The sequence below is a fragment of the Camellia sinensis genome, chromosome 8, assembly GCF_055761805.1.
Source record: "Camellia sinensis isolate YWXY chromosome 8, ASM5576180v1, whole genome shotgun sequence".
Lineage (NCBI taxonomy): Eukaryota > Viridiplantae > Streptophyta > Magnoliopsida > Ericales > Theaceae > Camellia > Camellia sinensis.
The window spans coordinates 99,881,369-99,905,292 of NC_138968.1; the positions used below are offsets into that span (position 1 = coordinate 99,881,369).

Sequence of the window (23,924 nt, forward strand, 5' to 3'; positions counted from 1 at the left end):
TTGAGGCCAATCAAGATTAGTTTGGGTTAAACTTGGTCACTTAAGCAAATGAAACAATTAGTTGCCTAAACTAATTAGTTCGTAGAACAAAACAGAGAACGATGGGGAAGGACGGGGAGAGTTAGAGAGAGTGCTTCTTCCTGAGAGCTAGGAGGGAAAGTTAGAGCAAAGAAAAGGGAAATACGATGAAAATTGAGGGGAATTCAAATTCATCATTTTGGAGTTGAGAATTGAACTGTTAGGTGATGTAGAAAACATTACATGGGCTGCTTAAGTTGAAGTAATATCGTTTAGTCACAATTAGGTGATTTACAGAAACTTAAACAAGGTGCCTAAGTTAGACTAATAACGTTAAGCTACCATTTGTCCGTAAATTCTCTTTCTTGGAGGACGAGCGTGATTAGTTTGAGTTAAACTTGGTCACTTAAGCTAATGAAACTATTAGTTGCCTAAGCTAGTTCGTTCCTAGAGCAAAAGAGAGAGGGATGTAGAAGTACCAAGAGTGTTAGAGAGAAAAACTTTCTTCGTGAGAGTTAGAAGAGAAAGTTTGAGAAAAGAATGGTAAATAGGATGAAAATTAACGGGAATTCCAAATCATCCTTTTCTACTTGAGAGTTGAACAGTAGGGTGATTTAGAAAATCGTAAATGAGGTGCTTAAGTTAAACTAATGTCGTTAAGTCACAATTACTCAGTAAAAGCTCTTTCTTGGAGGCAAAGCTAGATTAGTTTGAGTTAAACTTGGCCACTTAAGCCAGTGAAACGATTAGTTGCCTAAACTAATTAGTTCATAGAACGAAAGAGAGGTGATTGGAGATGGACGGAGAGAGTTAGAGGGAAACTTTCTCCTTGGGAGCTAGAAGAGAAAGTTAGTGAAAAGAGAAGGAAACGGGATGAAAATTAAAGGGAATTGAAATTCATCCTTTTGGACTTGAGAATGGAACACTTAGGTGATTTAGATAACATTAAATGAGTTGCTTTTGTTAACCTAATTTCGTTAAGCCACAATTGCTCAATAAATTATAATTTTTTCTTGGAGGCCAATCAAGATTAGTTTGGATTAAACTTGGTCACTTAAGAAAATGAAACAATTAGTTGCCTAAACTAATTAGTTCCTCGAACAAAACAAAGAACGATGGAGAAAGACGGGGAGAGTTAGAGAGAATCCTTCTTCATGAGAGCTAGGAGGGAAAGTTAGAGTAAAGAAAAGGGAAATAGGATGAAAATTGAGGGAAATTCAAATTCATCATTTTGGAGTTGGGAATTGAACAGTTAGGTGATGTAGAAAACATTACATGGGCTGCTTAAGTTAAAGTAATATCGTTAAGTTACAATTAGGTGATTTACAGAACCTCAAACAAGTTGCCTAAGTTAAACTAATAACGTTAAGCTACAATTTCTCAGTAAATTCTCTTTCTTGGAGGCCAAGCATGATTTGTTTGAGTTAAACTTGTTCACTTAAGCAAATGAAACTGTTCGTTGCCTGAGCTCATTTTTTTTTTTTTTTTGTGTGAATAAGAAATAAATAAAAGACAAAGGATTTACAGGATTACAAGGGGCATGCCCCAGGCCCTACCAACAAGACAAAACACACCCCTCGGCAACAGAACACCGACGCCCAACCACAAGAACACAACAAAAACCGAGAAAAGCTACAACCAAAGAACAGGGGTCAAAGGGTGGTTACTAGCCAACTGATTGTACAAAGGCCATAACCTGTAATAGATAGGGTCCTTGTACAATAATAATAAGCAGCAGCCAAACTTTGACCAACACAAACCAAAAATACCCAGCCTTCTAGGATCCTTCCTACACAACCTGTCGGAATAGGTTCCTATACCTCTAACGTGCCAAACTAGAATCCTACCAGGAGCCTTACAGAAGAAACAACCCATAATATCATCCTTATAAGAATGCCTATAGTACAACATAGCTAACCGCACATAATCCCACCTACACAACCCGTAGGGGTAGGCAAAATTACACAAAATAACATTGTACACACCATAAAAAGGACAACTACTTTTCTCTTTCATGTAACACAACAAGGCACTTGAAGCAGCCATCACCACATTACAAATACCCTCTTCAAATTGCCATCTGGAACTGCACAATAAGCAACCACCATCCCTAAAGCCGTGACCTGCCACTTGGAAGAAACACAACACACTGCTGCGTCTCCCAGACTGGCACAGATAGCAGCCACAACTCCTCTACCTGTACTTTGTAAAGTGATCCTGGACCATATCCAGCAACATGTGAAAAAGTAGACTCCGATGCATATCAAAAAGAAGCAAAAACAAAACAAACTTTGTATAGGATCTCACAACACTCGGCCCACACTCAGAAATGTCTCTTTTCTCCATATAGTATCTCATCTCACTCAACCCACAACTCACATATTTATATACCATCTGAGACAGTAACAAAACATTGAGCGCATTCCTAACCTGCAAAAAAGAAATGAGATAACATATCTGAAGAGAGATTAGAAAATCAATTTTGGTAAATCTCGCATCTCTCAACCCACTGATATAGTGAATGATATACTTGCTCACTTCACTCAACCCCCAATGATATTTTCCAGCTCCAGTCCTTGTGTTTATCAGCATCAAATACTTGACAACACGAGAACCTGCACTAGAACAAACTATTAGAAAACCCACTGTATTTGCTCCCATCACTCAACCCTCAATATTGGTGCACTCACATCTCTCATGCCTCTCCCAACATTTGAATGTGGGGGCAACTTCATAATGGTGGAAGGCAAGTTCCATTGTGACAAGTACCAGCTATCACCTGTAGAATTTAACACATTATTTATTGAAATTAACCTACCTCTCACCATTTGGATAATATGCTTAGTGACCACCTCAGCAGGGGCATTGGTCTTGTTAAAGACTCTACCATTCCTGTCAATCCAAATATGATACACCGTGCACATAAAGGACAACTTCACAATGACAGACTTTAGAGACCTCCCCTTAGTAGATTTGACAGCAAATTCGACATACTCTAACCAGGTTAGGTAAGGCCACCTGACATTACACTTATTCTGAATAGCAACCCAGATCTTAGAGGAGAAAGCACATCTAAAAAATAGATGGGAATGGCTTTCCTCAGGATCATTACACAACGGACAACTAGCATGAGGAATAAGGCCAAAACCCTGAAGTCTATCCCTAGTATTCAACCTCTCATGTATAGCCAACCAAACAATGAAACTAACTCTAGGGATGAAAGGAGGCCCCCAAAGTAGTTTATTCCAAGGGACTTTACGACCCTTATCTCTCCAACAGTCCCAAGTAGACTGAATAGAGAAACTGCCATCACCCGTAAGGCACCATAAAGGACTATCCTGAGAACTGTCCATCGGTTTAAAGGAAGGAGGGGCAGAATCAATCCACTCCTTGATTTCCCAAGAGTTAGGGAAGGGCAACTCCATGCACCATGAGAAATGATGGAGCTAACTTTAGAATTAAGATCAAGACCAGCGTCATAGACAATCCTAGGCGCAAACCTACTCTACAACGAACCAAGAGGATGGCAATTATCAAACCACAGAGACACTTTCTCCCCATTACCAATCTTAAACTTGATGAGCGGGAAAATAATGTTCCTCAATTGCAAAATCTTCCTCCAAACCCAAGAAGGGTCGCTTGGAATTTTGACGTACTAGAAACTCCTGCCTTTGAGTAAGTAAGACTTAACCCATTGGCACCACATAGATCCCTCACCCCCCGAGAAAAGGAACCAAACATGCTTGGCTATAGAAGCCTTGTTCCAAATGCCCATATCCTTGAACCCCAAGCCCCCCTCATTCTTAGGTTTACAAATGGAACTCCAAGCAATTTTAGCACCATGCTTTTTCATATCAGTACCAGACCAAAGGAAGGATCCAAGCAGACTCTCAATTTCCCTAATAACCTTTCTAGAAAGGATAAAAAGGGAGGACCAATACACTTGCATCGAGAAGAGTATAGTCTGAATGAGTTGAGCTCGACCCGCATAAGAGAGGAGCTTGTTAGTCCAACTTTTGATTCTCTTGGTTATCCTCTCAATCAGAATTTGGCAATCAATAGCCTTAAGCTTGGTGGTGATCAAAGGAACCCCTAAATATTTAACCGGTAAAGTGCCCTCAGTGAACTTAGCACATTGGAGAATCTCCTCTCTGAGTTGCTTGCTACAACCAGAGAAGAAAATGCTGCTCTTGCTAGGACTAGGAGTAAGGCCAGAAAGCCTTCTAAACTCCTCCAAACCTTGCATAATAAGGTTAATAGTCACTGGGTCCCCTTTACTAAAGATCATCAAATCATCCGCAAAACAAAGGTTAACAATTTTGGTTTTATCACACCTCCAATGAAACTGAAACGGCGGATTTCTGGGTTTTTCAGCAAGAATTCTAGCTAGAATTTCCATAGCCAGGACAAACAAATAAGGGACATAGGATCCCCCTGCCTAAGCCCTCTAGCCCCTTGAAAATACCCATGAAGGCTACCATTAATGCAGATGGAGAAAGAAGGACTTGTCATACAAGCCTTGATCCAGTTTATCATGCATTGAGGGAAATCCATAGCACGAAGGATATCAAGAATAAACTCCCATCTCACATTATCATAAGCTTTCATGATATCCACTTTCATTGCGCACCTAGGAACCTTGGAGTCCTTATGGTAGCCTCTCATAGTTTCTTGGGACAGGAAAATATTGTCCGAGATCCTTCTCCCATGAACAAAAGCAGATTACACTGGATCAATCAAATCCGGAAGCACCTGCTTGACCCTATTAGCAATGATCTTAGCAATACACTTATATATAGTGTTATAGCAGGAAATGGGTCTGTAATCACCAGCTTTCATGGGATTAGGAATTTTGGGAATAAGGGCAATAATGGTGCTATTGACCTCAGAAAGGAGCTTCCCAGACTCGAAGAAGGACCTTATGGCAGTGGTCACCTCCCTACCCACAATGTCCCACAAACTCCTAAAGAAGCCAGCTGAGTAGCCATCAGGGCCAGGGGTCTTATTGGCCTTAAGGGACCAGAAGACCTCCTTAATTTCAACATCAGTAACAGGTCTACTCAGCATGACAGACTGGTCACTAGAAACCTTGGAATGAACCAAGGATCTAATTCTCTCAAAACCATTATACTCATCCCCAAAGGGAGAACCAAAAAGATTAGTGTAAAACTGAACAAAAGTATTATGGATATCAACACTCTCAGTCGATCTAGTACCATCACCCATATCAACACTCAGAATTTTCCCCCTATTGATATTACCTTTGATAGTCCTAAAGAAAAAGCTACTATTTCTATCCCCAACCCCAAGACATTGGACTCTAGATTTCTGAAGTGCAAGACTCTCTTCCACATGGCTAAGGTCTAAGTACCTTCTATGTTCCTCCCTCTCCTGACCTTGCAGCACCGTATTCAAAGGATCCTTATCCAATTTCAATTAGAGAATATCCAAACTAGTCTTAAAGGCTTGAACACGAATCGATATATCGCTGAAATCTTTCTTATTCCAAAGTTTAAGACCAGCCTTCAGATGCCTCAGCTTATGACACACCCTGAACATAGGGACACCTCTAACAAATTGATTCCAAGTTGACGAGACAGTAGAGAGGAACTTCGGGTGTTTGGACCAGCAATCAAAATATTTAAAAGGCTTTTTAAAAGAGGTCCTCACAATAGAAATGTTGACCACTGCAGGAGAGTGGTCAGAGATCCCAAAAGGGTAGAAAAAGGCAGTAGACTTAGGGAACTTATCCAACCAGGCCTCATTAACTAACACCCTATCAATTTTTGTGGCCATGTAAGCACCTTCACCCTTTTTGTTAGCCCATGTGAATTGACAACCCCCATAAGACAAGTCAGCCAACTCAGCTGCATTAATGTAAGTGTTAAAAACCTCATGATCAGTAGACCAATTAGAAGACCCCCCAACTTTTTCCTGACAAAATCTAATAGCATTAAAATCTCCCAAGAAAATACACGGGGACTTGGACTTAGATCGGGACAATTAAGCCATGTCATCAAAAAATTGTAACCGCAGATTATGTTTATTTTCAGCATAAACAAAAGTTGTATAAAATTCATCATTAGTAGCCAACTTCGTAAATTTACAAAAAATGTGTTGGTTAGACATTGAAAGCAGTTGAACATTACAAAAAGCATTGTTCCAACACACCCACACCCTACCAGTTGCAGTTGGTTGAGAGTTAGACAAAAAAGACCAATCACCAAAACATTTAGCGCAAATATTTATTTCATTTGATTGTTTAGTTTTAGTCTCCAAAACACCCATAACATTGATATTTTCTTTAAGAACCAGCTTTTTAACTTCCTTATGTTTAGAGGGGTCATTCAGCCTTCTAACATTCCAAGATGAAAAAAGAGACTCTAAACAAAAACCACAACTAACTACAACTTGAGGTTACCTTTTCTTATTCACCCAAAAAAAGGTTACCTTTTCTTCTTCCTCTAGCTACTACTACCTTTGCCAGAGGATTTGCTACCCTTTTGATGCACTATTTGGTGTGAAGCAGCTTTAGGATTCTCCTTCGCCGATTTGATACTAGCCAACACTGTGTCGATGTGCTCAGCAGCTTGAGGGATATTCTACTTTGTAATTTCCAGGACATTTTCTGTGAACTTGTCCATTTCCTTGGCCGGTGATTCCATAGCACTGCTCCTCTCTGAACCTTGTGAAGTATCCACCGCTACAGGGTTTGGCAGAGAAGTATCCTCTATCCCTATTTCTGGAGCCAGCTCCTCACTTCTGTGTTCAGATAAAACCCCTCCTCCATCACTGGGCTCAGAACTGGTTCTGGCTCTCTTATCTTCCTTTTGCCTTTAGCTGTAATTGTTGTCCACTCTGCCTAAGCTAGTTAGTTCCTAGAGCAAAAGAGAGAAGGATGTAGAAGTATGGAGAGTGTTAGAGAGAAAAACTTTCTTCATGAGAGCTAGAAGAGAAAGTTTGGGAAAAGAATGGTAAATAGGATGAAAATTAGCGGGAAATCAAAATCATCATTTTCTACTTGAGAGTTGAACACTAGGGTGAGTTAGAAAACCGTAAATGAGGTGCTTAAGTTAAACTAATATCGTTAAGTCACAATTACTCAGCAAAATCTCTTTCATGGAGGCAAAGCTAGATTAGTTTGAGTTAAACTTGGACACTTAAGCCAGTGAAACGATTAGTTGCCAAAACTAATTAGCTCGTTGAACGAAAGAGAGGTGGTTGGAGATGGATGGAGAGAGTTAGAGAGAAACTTTCTCCCTGGGAGCTAGAAGAGAAAGTTAGAGAAAAGAAAAGGAAACGAGATGAAAATTAAAGGGAATTGAAATTCATCCTTTTGGACTTGAGAATTGAACACTTAAGTGATTTAGATAACATTAAATGAGTTGCTTTTGTTAAACTAATATCGTTAAACCACAATTACTCAATAAATTATTATTATTTTTTTTGGAGGCCAATCAAGAATAGTTTGGGTTAAACTTGGCCACTTAAGCAAATGAAACAATTAGTTGCCTAAACGAATTAGTTCCTAGAACAGAACAGAGAACGATGGAGAAGGACGGGGAGAGTTAGCGAGAATCCTTTTTCCTGAGAGCTCGGAGGGAAAGTTAGAGCAAAGAAAAGGGAAATAGGATGAAAATTAAGGGGAATTCAAATTCATCATTTTGGAGTTGAGAATTGAATAGTTGGGTGATGTAGAAAACATTACATGGGCTGCTTAAGTTAAAGTCATATCGTTAAGTTACAATTAGGTGATTTACAGAACCTCAAACAAGGTGCCTAAGTTAAACTAATAACGTTAAGCACAATTTCTCAGAAAAAAATTTTGTTTCTTGGAGGCTAAGCATGATTAGTTTGAGTTAAACTTGGTCACTTAAGTTAATGAAACTGTTAGTTGCCTAAGCTAGTTAGTTCCTAGAGCAAAAGAGAGAGGGATGTAGAAGTACGGAGAGTGTTAGAGAGAAAAACTTTCTTCATGAGAGCTAGAAGAGAAAGTTTGAGAAAAGAATGGTAAATAGGATGAAAATTAATGGCAATTCTAAGTCATCCTTTTCTAATTGAGAGTTGAACACTAGGGTGATTTAGAAAACCGTAAATGAGGTGCTTAAGTTAAACTAATATCGTTAAGCCACAGTTACTCAGTAAAATCTCTTTCTTGGAGGCTAAGCTAGATTAGTTTGAGTTAAACTTGGCCACATAAGCCAGTGAAACGATTAGTTGCCTAAACTAATTAGTTTCTAAAACGAAAGAGAGGTGGTTGGAGATGGACGGAGAGAGTTAGAGAAAAGCATTCTCCCTGGGAGCTAGAAGAGAAAGTTAGAGAAAAGGAAACGAAACGGGATGAAAATTGAAGGGAATTGAAATTCATCCTTTTGGACTTGATATTAGTTTGACAAAAACAACTCATTTAATGTTATCTAAATCACCTAAGTGTTCAATTCTCAAGTCCAAAAGGATTAATTTCAGTTCCCTTTAATTTTCATCCCGTTTCCTTTCCTTTTCTCTAACTTTCTCTTTCAGCTCCCAAGGAGAAAGTTTCTCTCTAACTCTTCCCGTCCATCTCCAACCACCTCTCTTTCGATCTTGGAACTAATTAGTTTAGGCAACTAATCGTTTCACTGGCTTAAGTGGCCAAGTTTAACCCAAACTAATCTGGCTTGCCTCCAAGAAAGAGATTTTACTGAGTAATTGTGGCATAACTGTATTAGTTTAACTTAAGCACCTCATTTACGGTTTTCTAAATCACCGTAGTGTTCAACACTCAAGTAGAAAAGAATGATTTAGAATTCCCGTTAATTTTCATCCTATTTACCATTCTTTTCTCAAACTTTCTCTTCTAGCTCTCATAAAGAAAGTTTTTCTCTCTAACACTCTCCGTACTTCTACTTCCCTCTCTCTTTTGCTCTAGGAACTAACTAGCTTAGGCAACTAACAGTTTCACTACCTTAAGTGAACAAGTTTAACTCAAACTAATCACGCTTGGCCTCCAAGAAAGAGAATTTATTGAGAAATTGTAGCTTAACGTTATTAGTCTAGCTTAGGCACCTTGTTTGAGGTTCTGTAAATCACCTAAATGTAACATAACGATATTACTTTAACATAAGCAGCCCATGTAATCTTTTCTACATCACCTAACTGTTCAATTCTCAACTCCAAAATGATGAATTTGAATTCCCCTCAATTTTCATCCTATTTCCCTTTTTTTGCTCTAACTTTCCCTTCTAGCTCACAGGAAGAAGGATTCTCTCTAACTCTCCCCGTCCTTCTCCACCGCTCTATGTTTTGTTCTTGGAACTAATTAGTTTAGGCAACTAATTGTTTCATTTTTTTAAGTGACCAAGTTAAACCCAAACTAATCTTGGTTGGCCTCCAAAAAAAAAAATTTTATTGAGTAATTGTGGCTTAACGATATTAGTTTAACAAAAGCAACTCATTTAATGTTATCTAAATCACCTAAGTGTTCAATTCTCAAGTCGAAAAGGATGAATGTCAATTCCCTTTAATTTTCATCCCGTTTCCTTTTCTTTTCTCTAACTTTCTCTTCTAGCTCCGAAGGAGAAAGTTTCTCTCTAACTCTCTCCGTCCATCTCCAGGCACCTATCTTTCGTTCTAGGAACTAATTAGTTTATAGGCAACTAATCATTTCACTGGCTTAACTGGCCAAGTTAAACTCAAATTAATCTTGCATAGCCTCCAAGAAAGAGATTTTACTGAGTAATTGTGGCTTAACGATATTAGTTTAACTTAAGCACCTCATTTACGGTTTTCTAAATCATCCTAGTGTTCAACTCTCAAGTAGAAAAGGATGATTTAGAATTCCCGTTAATTTTCATCCTATTTACCATTTTTTTTGGGGTGAATAAGACATAGATAAAAGAAAAACAGAGAATACACAGCTAGAAGGGGCATGCCCTAGGACCTAACCTATTTACCATTCTTTCCTCAAACATTCTCTTCTAGCTCTCACGAAGAAAGTTTTTCTCTCTAACACTCTCCGTACTTCTACATCCCTCTCTCTGTTGCTCTAGGAACTAACTAGCTTAGGCAACTAACAGTTTCATTAGCTGAAGTGAACAAGTTTAACTCAAACTCACGCTTGGCCTCCAAGAAACAGAATTTACTGAGAAATTGTAGCTTAACGTTATTAGTTTAACTTAGGCACCTTGTTTGAGGTTCTGTAAATCACCTAATTGTGACTTAACGATATTACTTTAACTTAAGAAGCCCACGTAATGTTTTCTACATCACCTAACTGTTCAATTCTCAACTACAAAATGTTGAATTTGAATTCCCCCCAATTTTCATCCCATTTCCATTTTCTTTGCTCTAACTTTCTCTTCCTAGTCCCATGGAGAAAGTTTCTCTCTAACTCTCTCCGTCCATCTCCAACCTCCTCTCTCTCGATCTAGGAACTAATTAGTTTTGGCAACTAATCGTTTCACTGGCTTAAGTGGCCAAGTTTAACTCAAACTAATCTAGCTTAGCCTCCAAGAAAGAGATTTTACTTACTAATTGTGGCATAACTATATTAGTTTAACTTAAGCACCTCATTTACGGTTTTCTAAATCACCCTAGTGTTCAACTCTCAAGTAGAAAAGGATGATTTAGAATTCTCGTTAATTTTCATCCTCTTTACCATTCTTTTCTCAAACTTTCTCTTCTAGCTCTTATGAAGAAAGTTTTTCTCTCTAACACTCTCCGTACTTCTACATCCCTCTCTCATTTGCTCTAGGAACTAACTAGCTTAGGAAACTAACAGTTTCATTACCTTAAGTGAACAAGTTTAAGTCAAACTAATCACGCTTGGCCTCCAGGAAAGAGAATTTTCTGAGAAATTGTTGCTTAACGTTATTAGTTTAACTTAAGCACCTTGTTTGAGGTTCTATAAATCACCTAATTGTAACTTAACGATATTACTTTAACTTAAGCAGCCCATGTAATGTTTTCTACATCACCTAACAGTTCAATTCCCAACTCCAAAATGATGAATTTGAACTCCCTTCAATTTTCATCCGATTTCCCTTTTCTTTGCTCTAACTTTCCCTTCTAGCTCTCAGGAAGAAGGATTCTCTCTAACTCTCCTCGTCCTTCTCCATCGTTCTCTGTTTTGTTCCAGGAACAATTTAGTTTAGGCAACTAATTGTTTCATTTTCTTAAGTGACCTAGTTTAACCCAAACTAATCTTGATTGGCCTACAAAAAAATAATAATTTATTGAGTAATTGTGGCTTAACGATGTTAGTTTAACAAAAGCAACTAATTTAATGTTGTAACACCCTCAAAATAATAACAATAAACCCATCAATATAGACATGCATCGATATATAAAAGTCCCACATTCTGCTATTCATCAGAGTTTTATTACAAAAAGTATTACATGTTAACAACAAAAGCAAATGCCCTAGGGGCTTACATTTTTCCAAGTTAACACTTGGATACAAAAAGGGAGCACTAGCTAAATTACACCTTAAACCCTTGGCTTGAATTTACATGTAATACATCAGAAGAGAAAAGACAACAAAAGACCATCCGCCTGAAGCCTCCCAAGCTATGTCCTTGGAGGTGGCATGCTACCTGTACCTGAAAATGATGTTCCCATATAGGGTGAGCCACAGCCCAGTAGAAATACACTAAACCAAATATGAACAATGACTAAAAGATTAGCAGTTGATAGATGGCCAACACTGATACTTTCACTTATAACACTTTACGGTTTCATGAAATACAAGTCCATGTTACAGTCCATTTTCCAATTCTTTTCAATTCTCAATTTATAACCATGGCTCAGAACCTGGCCCAACAACTTATATGAGACAGTAACTCATATTAAACACTTTCCCATCTCATAATAGATAAGCATACTGTCACGCCCCAAACCCGCCCCTAAAAGTTTGGGCATGACCCGTTTGAAAACGAACACTTAACCTGTAGTAAATAACATTTGGGGCCTCATCGGAAGCATAAAGTAGGAAAATAACTATACATATAAATTCCATTGAGCTACATCTACATGCCAGGACCTCTTATACATCACATTCATCATGGAAAATAGATAAAGCTCCAAACCATATGTTGTAGCATCGGTGATAAACAACCATATGTACAGACCCAGCCCCATCATTGGGCTTATATAAAAATCATTGAAGTTCTACCTCTTTAACTTTAAATGGGTAATCAAAATTAAGCCAACATTTCAATAGACTTTACAAAAATAAATGGCTTCGTGCAGTGCCTGAACCCACGAAGGTTGACAAAAGAAAACAGGTGTCATGACTAGGACTGACCACTTGGTTGGTTACCTACAGAAACAGACATTAGACAGAGTGAGCCAAGCTCAGTGAATAGTAATACATAAATTAAACGATGCTTAAAATGAAACATAACACATAGCAATGCATATAAAGATGTAGAGTTCACATAGTTAGTGTGATTCTGTGCTACGTACATAACGGCCTTAAGTTCAATCTTGCAACATAAACATGGTGGCTATAAGCCCTTGAAACATGGTGGCTATAAGCCCTTGAAACTTGTGGCACTAAGGCCCTTGAAGCATGTGGCATAAAGCCCTTGTAACATATGGCACTAAGGCCCTTGAAACATATGGCATAAAGCCCTTGTAAAGTTGGCATGAAGCCCTTGAAAAGTTGGCATGAAGCCCTTGGACATGCATATATGAACCCAAGAGGTGTCTCACACGGACTCTAGAGGTAACTCATAATGTAGCACTTAGTTCCGTGTAGCACTTTGTTTCATTTCATAACAACTTATACGGATGGCTATAAGCCTCATAACTTTCACATATGTATGGACTCAAGAGGTGTCTCACATGGACTCTAGCGGTGGCTCACAATGTAGCACTTAGTTCCAAGTAGCACTTTGTTCCATACCAATAATCATTAGGTCTTACTGACCAAACCACACATGTAATGTCATACCATAAACGAAAATAAATTCATACATATTCATTATGCTTGAATCATTAACAGAAATCAGAATTCATACTTACTTATACTTAGCCTTTTAATAGCGCTGGCAAATCAATAAAAAGCATTCTTGTTAGTTCCATAAAGAAATTCCTCAATATTGTGAACTTATAGTACACTTGAACTTGTACATAGGTAAGCTTGTAACGTATCTTGTAGCATACTTAAGCTTGTGTCGTACTTAAACTTGTAAAATACTTAAGCTTGTAACGCACTTAAACTTGTAACATACTTAAACTTGTAACATACTTAAGCTTGTAACGTACTTAAACTTGTAACATACTTGAGCTTATAACATGCGTACACTGGTAACATACTTGAATTTATAACATACATGAACTTGTAACATGCGTCTACTTGTAATATACTTGAACTTATAACATGCGTGAACTTGTAACATGTGTCTACTTGTAACATACTTGAACTTATAACATACCTAAACTTGAAAACTTGTAACATATTTAAACTTGTATATACTTGTACTTGTAACCTTACTTAAACTTGTACATACTTGAACTTGTCACATATATAAACTTGTAACATTCTTGAGTTTGTAACATTCTTGACTTATAGCATACGTAAACTTATAACAGGCTTAAACTTAGAACATACATAAACTTGTAACTTAATTATTTGAACCACGGTATTATTACCTCTAGGTAGGGGCCTTGTGCTAAAGATGATGTGAATACTTCTACATATATGAATAATCATTAAGTTAATAGAAACCAGAACATTTCTTGTTATATCATGTCATTATCATGCACTTAACAAAATAGAATAATTCATATTCTTATGTGGGTTGCATACTGATGGTAAACCTTTACTTTCATATCATAGATTCTAAACGTTCTTGGGTCCCTTCGTAACATAATCTTAGATTCACACAAATATCATTCTTCAAGGATGAACATAAGTTCCACTTATTCTTTAAGAAATAACATAGTATGCTAATAAATAACAAACGGCTAATATTCACAGAACATAAGGATTCCGAAATCATACCGACGTACGCGAATCTTTCAGCGTTCATATAAGTTCACATTGCTTTCCAATTGTCATAAATGTTCGTATAATACTTACAAAGAACAGAGCATTAGTGACAATAATTGTCAATGGTAGAAAAAAAATGTACATTTTTGTACTACTACTCACAGTGATCGGTTCCCGGTGGTAATGGTACAATGTCCTCGTCTCGACCTACAATTACAGTGTACAACACATAATATGAGGTTATACTCGATCCTTTACTTTTTCTCTTTGATCGTTCAATCAATTAGTCATGGTGGTACCAAGCTCATTATTCTTTAATATGTTGTAATCCATGTCTTATAAAACAGGAGAAATCGATAGGAATTGGTTTAGGTGAAGAAATGGTACATAACTAATTGACATAACGTGAACAGTCGTCACTAATTTGGGTATAACTTTTACTGTGTTTAGAATTTGGAAGTGAGATATACCTATTCAAAGTAGACTTCCGGGGCTTGATTTTAGGCTCAAGAATCACTCAAAACGGAGTCCGGATGCAAAAGATATACCTATTCAAAGTTGGCTGGGCAGAGCTGTCTCCGCACGTGCGGGTGAACAGTGCCGCACGTGCGGCCCTGGACAGCAGCAGTCCGAAAATGGCTGAAATTGTGGGACTTCTCATTTCCAAAAATCAAACCTTAATTACATGTAAATCAAAGCCCAAAACCCTTTAATACATGACCAATTTCACATTATTATTCTTCATCAAACACCATAATCTCACAATAAACAAATTTAATGATTTTACTTCTTCAATCAAGGAATTCTTAGAAAATCAAGGTTCATGGGTTCAAAGCTCACATCTTCTATATCAATCCATGATTTCAAGTAGTAGATGGATTCTATACAAGGTTAGTAATTAGAGCCACATACCTTACCCAAACCTTTGTTCATCCCTTAGTCTCTTCAATTTTTCCCAAGCTTTTGGTTGATCTTTCCTCTCTCTTCTATCTTCTTCAACCATCTTCAAGCTTCCATGGATGTTGAATTCCTTAGGGAGAAGCTTTGCCTCTTCTCTCTCTCCCTCTCTCTCTCTCACGGTTCTCCTTCCCCTTTCTCTAGATATTTTTATTTTTTTGTTTGGTTCAAAATAGATGAGTTTAACAACTCATAAGGCATATATGCATATATAAAAGCTTCCCACAAATAGGAAGGGCCAAACACGCCCTTACGAATCGCACAAAATCACATTTCAATTAAACTTCCCAGATAACTCTAAAAATTATACTAATCATAAATATGTCCCCTGTTCCGGTATCTGAAGTCTTTAAGGCCTTTAATTTGCAGTATAAAGTTAATCACCCAAACGTCCATTAACGAATCAGACAAATTAAATTTCAAATTAATTTTCCCAAATAATTCCAAAAATTCCCATCAACATATCCAAGTACTCAATTTTGATTTTTTTAACCCATAAAGGTCGGTAATTCCCATTTTAAGTCCGTAACTCAACTGATAATGCTTCAATTCTAATAGATATAATTAAATTAAACCACATCATTTCATAGGGAAATAAAGATGATTTCTTATACGCATTTTGAGGTCATTACACATACTAGCTATATGACACACCAACAGATAAGCATACAAGCTATATCATCACTTCCATAGATATGCATAAGAGCACTATCACACTTCCAAGGACAAGCATATGAGTTGTATCAACATATTACTAGATAAGCATATGAGCTCTATCTATGGAGTCCATCCCCTATCTTCTCCCAACAACATCCGGTTTAGAGGTTCATCCCCTATTTTCCACTAAACCGTGGAGTACATACCCTATCTCCTCTAACACGACATAATGCATATAAACAATAATTATACACATCATCACACAATACATAAATTTAATGTATTCTTTCAACCGTCATACTCAATGACACATTCTAGTGATTAGTTTCAGTTTGCCTAATCATCATGCATTGTCTACAATAATCAAGACTATCCTCCACCGATAGCCCAAAGTAGTTATTTCTATACAGAAAATAAATGCAACAATGGATATATAATCAACATTTCAACTAGGTGAGCGATAAATAATCCAACCACACCCTTTAATCCCATACCTTTCCAAATCAATTCCTCATTTCTCATAATTAATTATGCGAATTAATTAACCAATGTAATTAGGGCATTTTCCATAATTAACATTACAACCCTTAGGTTCCATTTTCATTAATGTACTTTCACAAAATTACCAAACCAACCCTAACATCTCAAAATACTAAAATTTAAAGACAAAGCCCATAGGGAGGAGTAGGTTATCCCTACCTCAAAAGATGACTCCCAACCAAGAAGGTGAAGAAAACAAAAATGCTCCAAACCACGAATTTCTCGGATCAAAAGATAGCCCTCGACGATCAACAACCTTTTTGTAAAGGCCAAAGGTGAGGAAATCACTCCTACTAGATCAATACCTAGAGAGAAGGTAGAGTTCTAGAGTGAGAAGCTCAACAATGGGGTTTTTGGGAAAGTAAGAGAGAGAAGAAAAGTGAAAAAGTGATTTAAAATGACCCAGCGAATAACTCATATACGCATGACCCGCTCGAGCGTAGAATAGAGCGCTCGAGCATAAAGCGCAAACATCTAGTCCCGCTCGAGCGCATAGATAACCGCTCGATTGCCAAGAAACAAAAGCAAAACACATCCGCTCGAGCGCAGATTTTCATCTCCCAGAACTTTACAGGAAAAGGACTACCCACTCGAGTGCCAACAATACCGCTCGAGCGCGACCCGCTTGAGCGCAAGAAACCCGCTCGAGCGTAGAAAACACACCTGCAGAAGTTTTGCAGGGCCACGAAATACTGGAAGCGTGTAAACCCCGCTCGAGCGCAATAAGACCCGCTCGAGCGGAACGCCTAAAAACTGGGCAACAAGGAATTGAAACCAAGGCCTAACCAACCTGTAATAACCCTGCCCAAAACATCCTAAAACTCAATCAAGCGGAATTAAAGGACGACAACAAGATAGATACAACTACCAACTTCACGGAACCGAGTCCGGAATACAACAGAACAGTAAAGGGACAACCGGGATCGCTATAAATGTTATCTAAATCACCTAAGATTTCAATTCCCATGTCCAAAAGGATGAATTTCAATTCCCTTTAATTTTCATCCCGTTTCCTTTTCTTTTCTCTAACTTTCTCTTCGAGCTCCCAAGGAGAAAGTTTCTCTCTAACTCTCTCCGTCCATCTCCAACCACTTATCTTTCGTTCTAGGAACTAATTAGTTTATAGGCAACTAATCATTTCACTGGCTTAACTGGCCAAGTTTAACTCAAACTAATCTTGCTTAGCCTCTAAGAAAGAGATTTTACTGAGTAATTGTGGCTTAACGATATTAGTTTAACTGAAACACCTCATTTACGGTTTTCTAAATCACCCTAGTGTTCAACTCTCAAGTAGAAAAGGATGATTTAGAATTCCCATTAATTTTCATCCTATTTACCATTCTTTCCTCAAACATTCTCTTCTATCTCGCACGAAGAAAGTTTTTCTCTCTAACACTCTCCGTACTTCTACATCCCTCTCTCTTTTGCTCTAGGAACTAACTAGCTTAGGCAACTAACAGTTTCATTACCTTAAGTGAACAAGTTTAACTCAAACTAATCACGCTTGGCCTCCAAGAAACAGAATTTGCTGAGAAATTGTAGCTTAACGTTATTAGTTTAACATAGGCACCTTGTTTGAGGTTCTGTAAATCACCTAATTGTAACTTAACGCTATTACTTTAATTTAAGCAGCCCTTGTAATTTTTTCTACATCACCTAACTGTTCAATTCCCAACTCCAAAATGATGAATTTGAATTCCCCTCAATTTTCATCCTATTTCCCTTTTTTTGCTCTAACTTTCCCTCCTAGCTCACAGGAAGAAGGATTCTCTCTAACTCTTCCCGTCCTTCTCCATCGTTCTCTGTTTTGTTCTAGGAACTAATTAGTTTAGGCAACTAATGGTTTTATTTGCTTAAGTGACCAAGTTTAACCCAAACTAATCTTGATTGGCCTCCAAAAAAAAATGATAATTTATTGAGTAATTGTGGCTTAACGATGTTAGTTTAACAAAACAACTCATTTAATGTTATCTCAATCACCTAAGTGTTCAATTCTCAAATCCAAAAGGACGAATTTCAGTTCCCCTTAATTTTCATCCCGTTTCCTTTCCTTTTCTCTAACTTTCTCTTCTAGCTCACAAGGAGAAAGTTTCTCTCTAACTATCTCCGTCCATCTCCAACCACCTATCTTTCGTTCTAGGAACTAATTAGTTTATAGGCAACTAATCATTTCACTGGCTTCACTGGCCAAGTTTAACTCAAACTAATCTAGCTTAGCCTCCAAGAAAGAGATTTTACTGAGTAATTGTGGCATAACGATATTAGTTTAACTTAAGCACCTCATTTACGGTTTTCTAAATCACCCTAGTGTTCAACTCTCAAGTGGAAAAGGATGATTTAGAATTCTCGTTAATTTTCATCCTATTTACCATTCTTTCCTTAAACTTTCTCTTCTAGCTCGCATGAAGAAAGTTTTTTTCTAACACTCTCTGTACTTCTACATCCCTCTCTCTTTTGCTCTAGGAACTAAATAGCTTAGGCAACTAACAGTTTCATTATCTTAAGTGAACAAGTTTAACTCAAACTAATCACGCTTGGCCTCCAAGAAATGGAATTTAGTGAGAAATTGTAGCTTAACGTTATTAGTTTAACTTAGGCACCTTGTTTGAGGTTCTGTAAATCACCTAATTGTAACTTAACGATATTAGTTTAACCTAAGTAGCCCATGTAATGTTTTCTACATCACCTAACTGTTCAATTCCCAACTCCAAAATGATGAATTTGAATTCCCCTCAATTTTATCCTATTTCCCTTTTCTTTGCTCTAACTTTCCCTCCCAGCTCACAGGAAAAAGGATTCTCTCAAACTCTCCCCATCCTTCTCCATTGTTCTCTATTTTGTTGTAGGAACTAATTAGTTTAGGCAACTAATTGTTTCATTTGCTTAAGTGACCAAGTTTAACCCAAACTAATCCTAATTGGCCTCCAAAAAAAATGATAATTTATTGAGTAATTGTGGCTTAACGATGTTAGTTTAACAAAACAACTCATTTAATGTTATCTAAATCACCTAAGTGTTCAATTCTCAAGTCCAAAAGGACGAATTTCAGTTCCCCTTGATTTTCATCCAGTTTCCTTTCCTTTTCTCTAACTTTCTCTTCTAGCTCACAAGGAGAAAGTTTCTCTCTAACTCTCTCCGTCCATCTCCAACCACCACTCTTTTGATCAAGGAACTAAATACTTTAGGCAACTAATCATTTGACTGGCTTAAGTGGCCATGTTTAACTCAAACTAATCTAGCTTAGCCTCCAAGAAAGAGATTTTACAAAGTAATTGTGGCATAACTATATTAGTTTAACTTAAGCATCTCATTTACAGTTTTCTAAATCACCCAAGTGTTCAACTCTCAATTAGAAAAGGATGATTTAGAATTCCCGTTAATTTTCATCCTATTTACCATTCTTTTCTCAAACTTTCTCTTCTAGCTCTCATGAAGAAAGTTTTTCTCTCTAACACTCTCCGTACTTCTACATCCCTCTCTTTTTTGCTCTAGGAACTAACTAGCTTAGGCAACTAACAGTTTCATTACCTTAAGTGAGCAAGTTTAACTCAAACTAATCATGCTTGGCCTCCAAGAAAGAGAATTTACTAAGAAATTGTAGCTTAACGTTGTTAGTTTAACTTAGGCACCTTGTTTGAGGTTCTGTAAATCACCTAATTCTAACTTAACGATATTACTTTAACTTAAGCAGCCCATGTAATGTTTTCTACATCACCTAACTGTTCAATTCTCAACTCCAAAATGATGAATTTGAATTCCCCTCAATTTTCATCCTATTTCCTTTTTCTTTGCTCTAACTTTCCCTCCTAGCTCTCAGGAAGAAGGATTCTCTCTAACTCCCCCCATCCTTCTCCAACGTTCTCTGTTTTGTTCTAGGAACTAATTAGTTTAGGCAACTAATTGTTTCATTTTCTTAAGTAACCAAGTTTAACCCAAACTAATCTTGATTGGCAACAGGAAGAAACAATGGGTTAGAGTGAGAAGCTCCCGCATCTCTCTAGAAACATGCGTTTCTAGGGTTTCAATTCCTCGTTGATTAAGATGACAGGAGTTAATGCGTTGCCTAATTCTGAGAGACTCTTGGATTTACGGGTTCAGGATAAGGATAGGAACGTTCCTACGGTGGGAATAGAGAGTGATACACTAGGGTTTGTAAGCAACAAATTTGGGATCTTGAGTGCAGCGTCCATGGATCTGTCTACAGTTAACATCGATGAGGGTGTTTTGAATCTTGGGCATTCTAACGACACTGATGTTGTGGAGAAATCCTTGGATCAGGAAGAACGAAGGGTTGCACAACCCTCAGATCTTCAGCGAGTGGCAGATCGTTTGGCGAGAATGAGAGACCCATCCTCATCGATAATGACCTCGCCATCTACCGATGGTTCATTATCTTCAGCGCGATGGTCAGAGCGAACGGATTTTGAAACCCCTATGTTTCAAAACCTACCTAATAGTATCCTGGTTGCTTGAAACAGGTTCGATGGTAAGAATCATGGTGATAATCAGTTAGATCGACCTATAGAAATAGGGAAGGAAGAGAATACTGTCTCAGTCGAGGTGGTTCAAGTTACTGAAGAGATCCCTTTGCAGGCGCCTAACCTTGGTGATGTTGGTCGTGAGGATGTGGCTTCCCGAAGGGGTGGGCTTTGAAATTTCCGAGGAGGTAGAGGGTTAGAGGAAGGCAGAGGTCAAGGCCATACGAAATCCTGGGCGGATGTGGCTGCATCCTCATCGCGATCTAGCATTCCTTTGAGGTATGTTCCCCCTACTAGTAGTGATGGCTATGTTAGCATGAGTCTCCCCCCTAGGCCCAACCCCTTAGAGAAATGGGATTCATGTCTGGTTGGGTACTTCCTGGATAAAGGGGTGTCTTATAACTACTTGAAAAACAGTGCTTTTGCTTTATGGAAAAATAAGGGTTTGAAGGAAGTTCTAGCAAATGGAGAAGGCTTTAGCTTCTTCATTTTTGAGAACCCTGAGTGTTGCAGTGCAGTCCTTGAAGGAGGGCCATGGTACATTGGTGGTTCAAACCTTTTTCTGAAAAAATGGACTTGGATCATGAAGCTTTCGAAGGAAAAGCTACTACAGTTCCAGTATGGGCTAAGTTTTTCAACGTGCCTTTTGAGTATTAGGATAGTGATGGGCTGAGCCAGATTGCAAGTGCTGTAGGTACTCCTCTGTTTATGGACCAACTCACTGAACAGGGTAGTAGAGTGTCCTTTGCCAGGGTCTGTGTGGAGGTTGAAGCTACATCCAACCTTCCATCGATGTTCAGAGTGAATTGTGAAGATGCAGAAGCTGTAGTGAAGGTTGAATATCAGGGTTTACCCCCTAAGTGTGACCACTGTGTAGTGTTTGGGCATGACACTGCCAAATGCGTTAAGACCCAAGTGGCTGCCCTGATAAACCTCCAGAAACAAACAGAAGACAACCCAGATCCTGGATGGGAAACTGTCAAGGCCAAGGGTAAGAGGAAGCTGGATGTCCCTGAAACTCCTACAACGACAGATAATCATGCAACTTCAAAGGAGGTTGGCCTACAGGAACCTGATGTAGGGCAGAGTCAACAGTAAGAGCACATTCAGGAGGACCCTGTGGAAACCAGTACAGTCCTATCAGCAGTGTCTACCCCAATTGAGGGGGAGATTGAGGTTCACAAAATGGATGGCTTGGAGGCTTTGCAGAAGGGTCTGCTGGAAATTACCAATTTGGTTCTTCCCCATGATGAAGAATTGCTGGCTAAAGTGGAGAAACTAGTGGAAACCACCCCTGGTAGTTCGGCCACCAAGCAGGCTCAAATTGGCACTAAGGCAAAAGGAAGCTCCTCTGGCAAAGGCAACAAAAGCCAGAGGAAGAAACGCAGGTAAATCCCAGTTTATCTGGTTGTGGGTTTCAGATTTTGTTATTTCTATTGTCTTTAAAAATTGCATCTTGGAATGTCAGAGGATTTAATAATCCTCATCGACATAAAGAAGTTCGGAAATTTTTGTTAAATGAAGACATTAAAATTTTGGGCATTTTGGAAACGAAAATAAAAGCTTTAAATGAACAGCAGATTTTTTCTGGTGTAAACAATTGGCCCTTTTTGACAAACTCACAACCTACTAAATCTGGGCGGATCTGTGTCTGCTGGGACCCAGCTTTTTGTAAGGTTACTTTGCTATCAGCATCTGATCAATATATTTTTTGTGGAGTTCATGACTTTTCTTCTAATAATATGTTCAAAACCTGTTTTGTTTATGCTGATAATAAACCTGACATTCGAAAAGAATTTTTTGAGTATATGGCTACTTTTTCCCTTTTGCAGTCCAAAACTCCTATTATGTTTCTTGGGGACTTTAATGCTATAAGATACCCGTATGAGAAATCTGGGGGCTCTGTTAGCTGGTCTAAGGACAAAGAGGAGTTTAATTCATACATTCTGAAATCTGAGTTGGTTGATCTCTCCTACGGGGGTTGCCAATTTACCTGGGCCAATAAGAGAACTAGTGGGGATTACATCGCAACCAAAATTGATAGAGTGTTGGTTAATGAGGCTTGGCTTGATACCTTTCCTGCCTCTTTTGCCACTTTTTTACCCTCTGGTATATCTGACCACTCTCCTGCTTTGGCTAATGTTTCTGACAAGATATCTTCTTTTAAGAAACCTTTTAAATATTTTGACTTTTGGGCTGACCATAAGGACTTTAGCTCTGTGGTATCTAGAGTTTGGAATCAGTATATTTATGGTGTTCCTATGTACAGGGTGTGCCAAAAATTGAAATATTTGAAGCATGAATTAAAGGCTCTGAACAAGAAAGACTCTGCTCAATGTAAGTTGGACAAGGATCCGAGTAATAGTGAGTTGCAAAAACTTGAGCGCAATATCTATAAGCAGCATGTTGACCTCCTGGCTGTTGAAGAGAGTTTGGCTCACCAGAAATCTCGTGTCCAGTGGCTTAGTCAGGGGGATAGAAATAGCAGCTTCTTCTTCAAAACTATTAAGGGTAATATCAATAGGGGTAAAATTTTGAATCTTGAGATGTTGGATGGCCAAAAATCTTCTAAACCCGAGGACATCCAGAATGCTTTCACCAACTTTTTCTCAGGTTTATTTGGTGCCCCGTTTGATGACCAGTATAATGGTTTTGCTAGAATTCAGTCCCTGGTTAAGACCCGTATTTCTCCTGATCAATCTCTTGTGCTTACTAGCCCTATGACTGACCAAGAGATCAAGGATACCTTTTGGTCTCTTAAGGCCAATAAGGCTCCCGACCCTGACGGCTTCTCTGCGGGATTTTTTAAGACATCCTGGGATATTGTTGGGAGAGATGTTATTCAAGCCATTAGAACTTTCTTTGAGTCTGGTAAGCTTCTGTCTGAAGTTAATAGCACCATTATTACGCTCATTCCCAAAGTCCCCAACCCTGCAAAAGTGGGTGACTTTAGGCCTATTTCTTGTTGCAACACCATCTATAAGTGCATTGCCAAGATCATAGCTAACAGGATTAAATCTGTTCTCCCTGATCTTATTGACCCTGTCCAGTCAGCTTTTGTTCAGGGTAGGAGAATTTCTGACAATATCTTCCTATCTCAAGAACTTATGAAGGGGTATCATAGGCATTCCCCTACTCCGAAGTGTGCTATGAAGGTGGATATCATGAAAGCTTACGATAGTGTGAGATGGGATTTTATTCTTGATATTCTCAAGGCTATGGCCTTTCCTCCTGTCATGGTTTCTTGGATCAAGGCCTGCATCACTAGCCCTTCTTTTTCAATTTGTATCAATGGTAGC

General features: G+C 38.3%; 1 protein-coding gene and 1 long non-coding RNA gene across 2 annotated transcripts; one reads left to right on the forward strand and one right to left on the reverse strand.

Moving 5' to 3' along the window:
- Positions 1 to 11,983: 11,983 nt before the first annotated feature.
- LOC145789296 (uncharacterized) lies at positions 11,984 to 15,138 on the reverse strand. Its single transcript, XR_014337961.1, has 3 exons — positions 14,906 to 15,138; positions 14,156 to 14,200; positions 11,984 to 12,316 (listed from the first exon to the last, which is right to left on the reverse strand). It is a non-coding gene; the product is annotated as an uncharacterized LOC145789296 (long non-coding RNA).
- A 5,951-nt stretch (positions 15,139 to 21,089) lies between these two features.
- Positions 21,090 to 21,723, forward strand: LOC145797918 (uncharacterized). Its single transcript, XM_082885360.1, has 2 exons — positions 21,090 to 21,170; positions 21,283 to 21,723. The coding sequence occupies exons 1-2, from the start codon at positions 21,090 to 21,092 to the stop codon at positions 21,721 to 21,723; spliced, it is 522 nt and encodes a 173-aa protein (XP_082741486.1).
- Positions 21,724 to 23,924: the final 2,201 nt, after the last annotated feature.

What these genes read in the sequence shown, in the direction of transcription:
- LOC145797918 (XM_082885360.1), top strand. Translation starts at nt 21,090, where the DNA reads ATGGAGAAGGCTTTAGCTTCTTCATTTTTGAGAACCCTGAGTGTTGCA. An exon ending in AGGAGGGCCATGGTACATTG is followed by an intron (nt 21,171 to 21,282) that starts GTGGTTCAAACC and finishes TTTGAGTATTAG; the next exon opens with GATAGTGATGGGCTGAGCCA.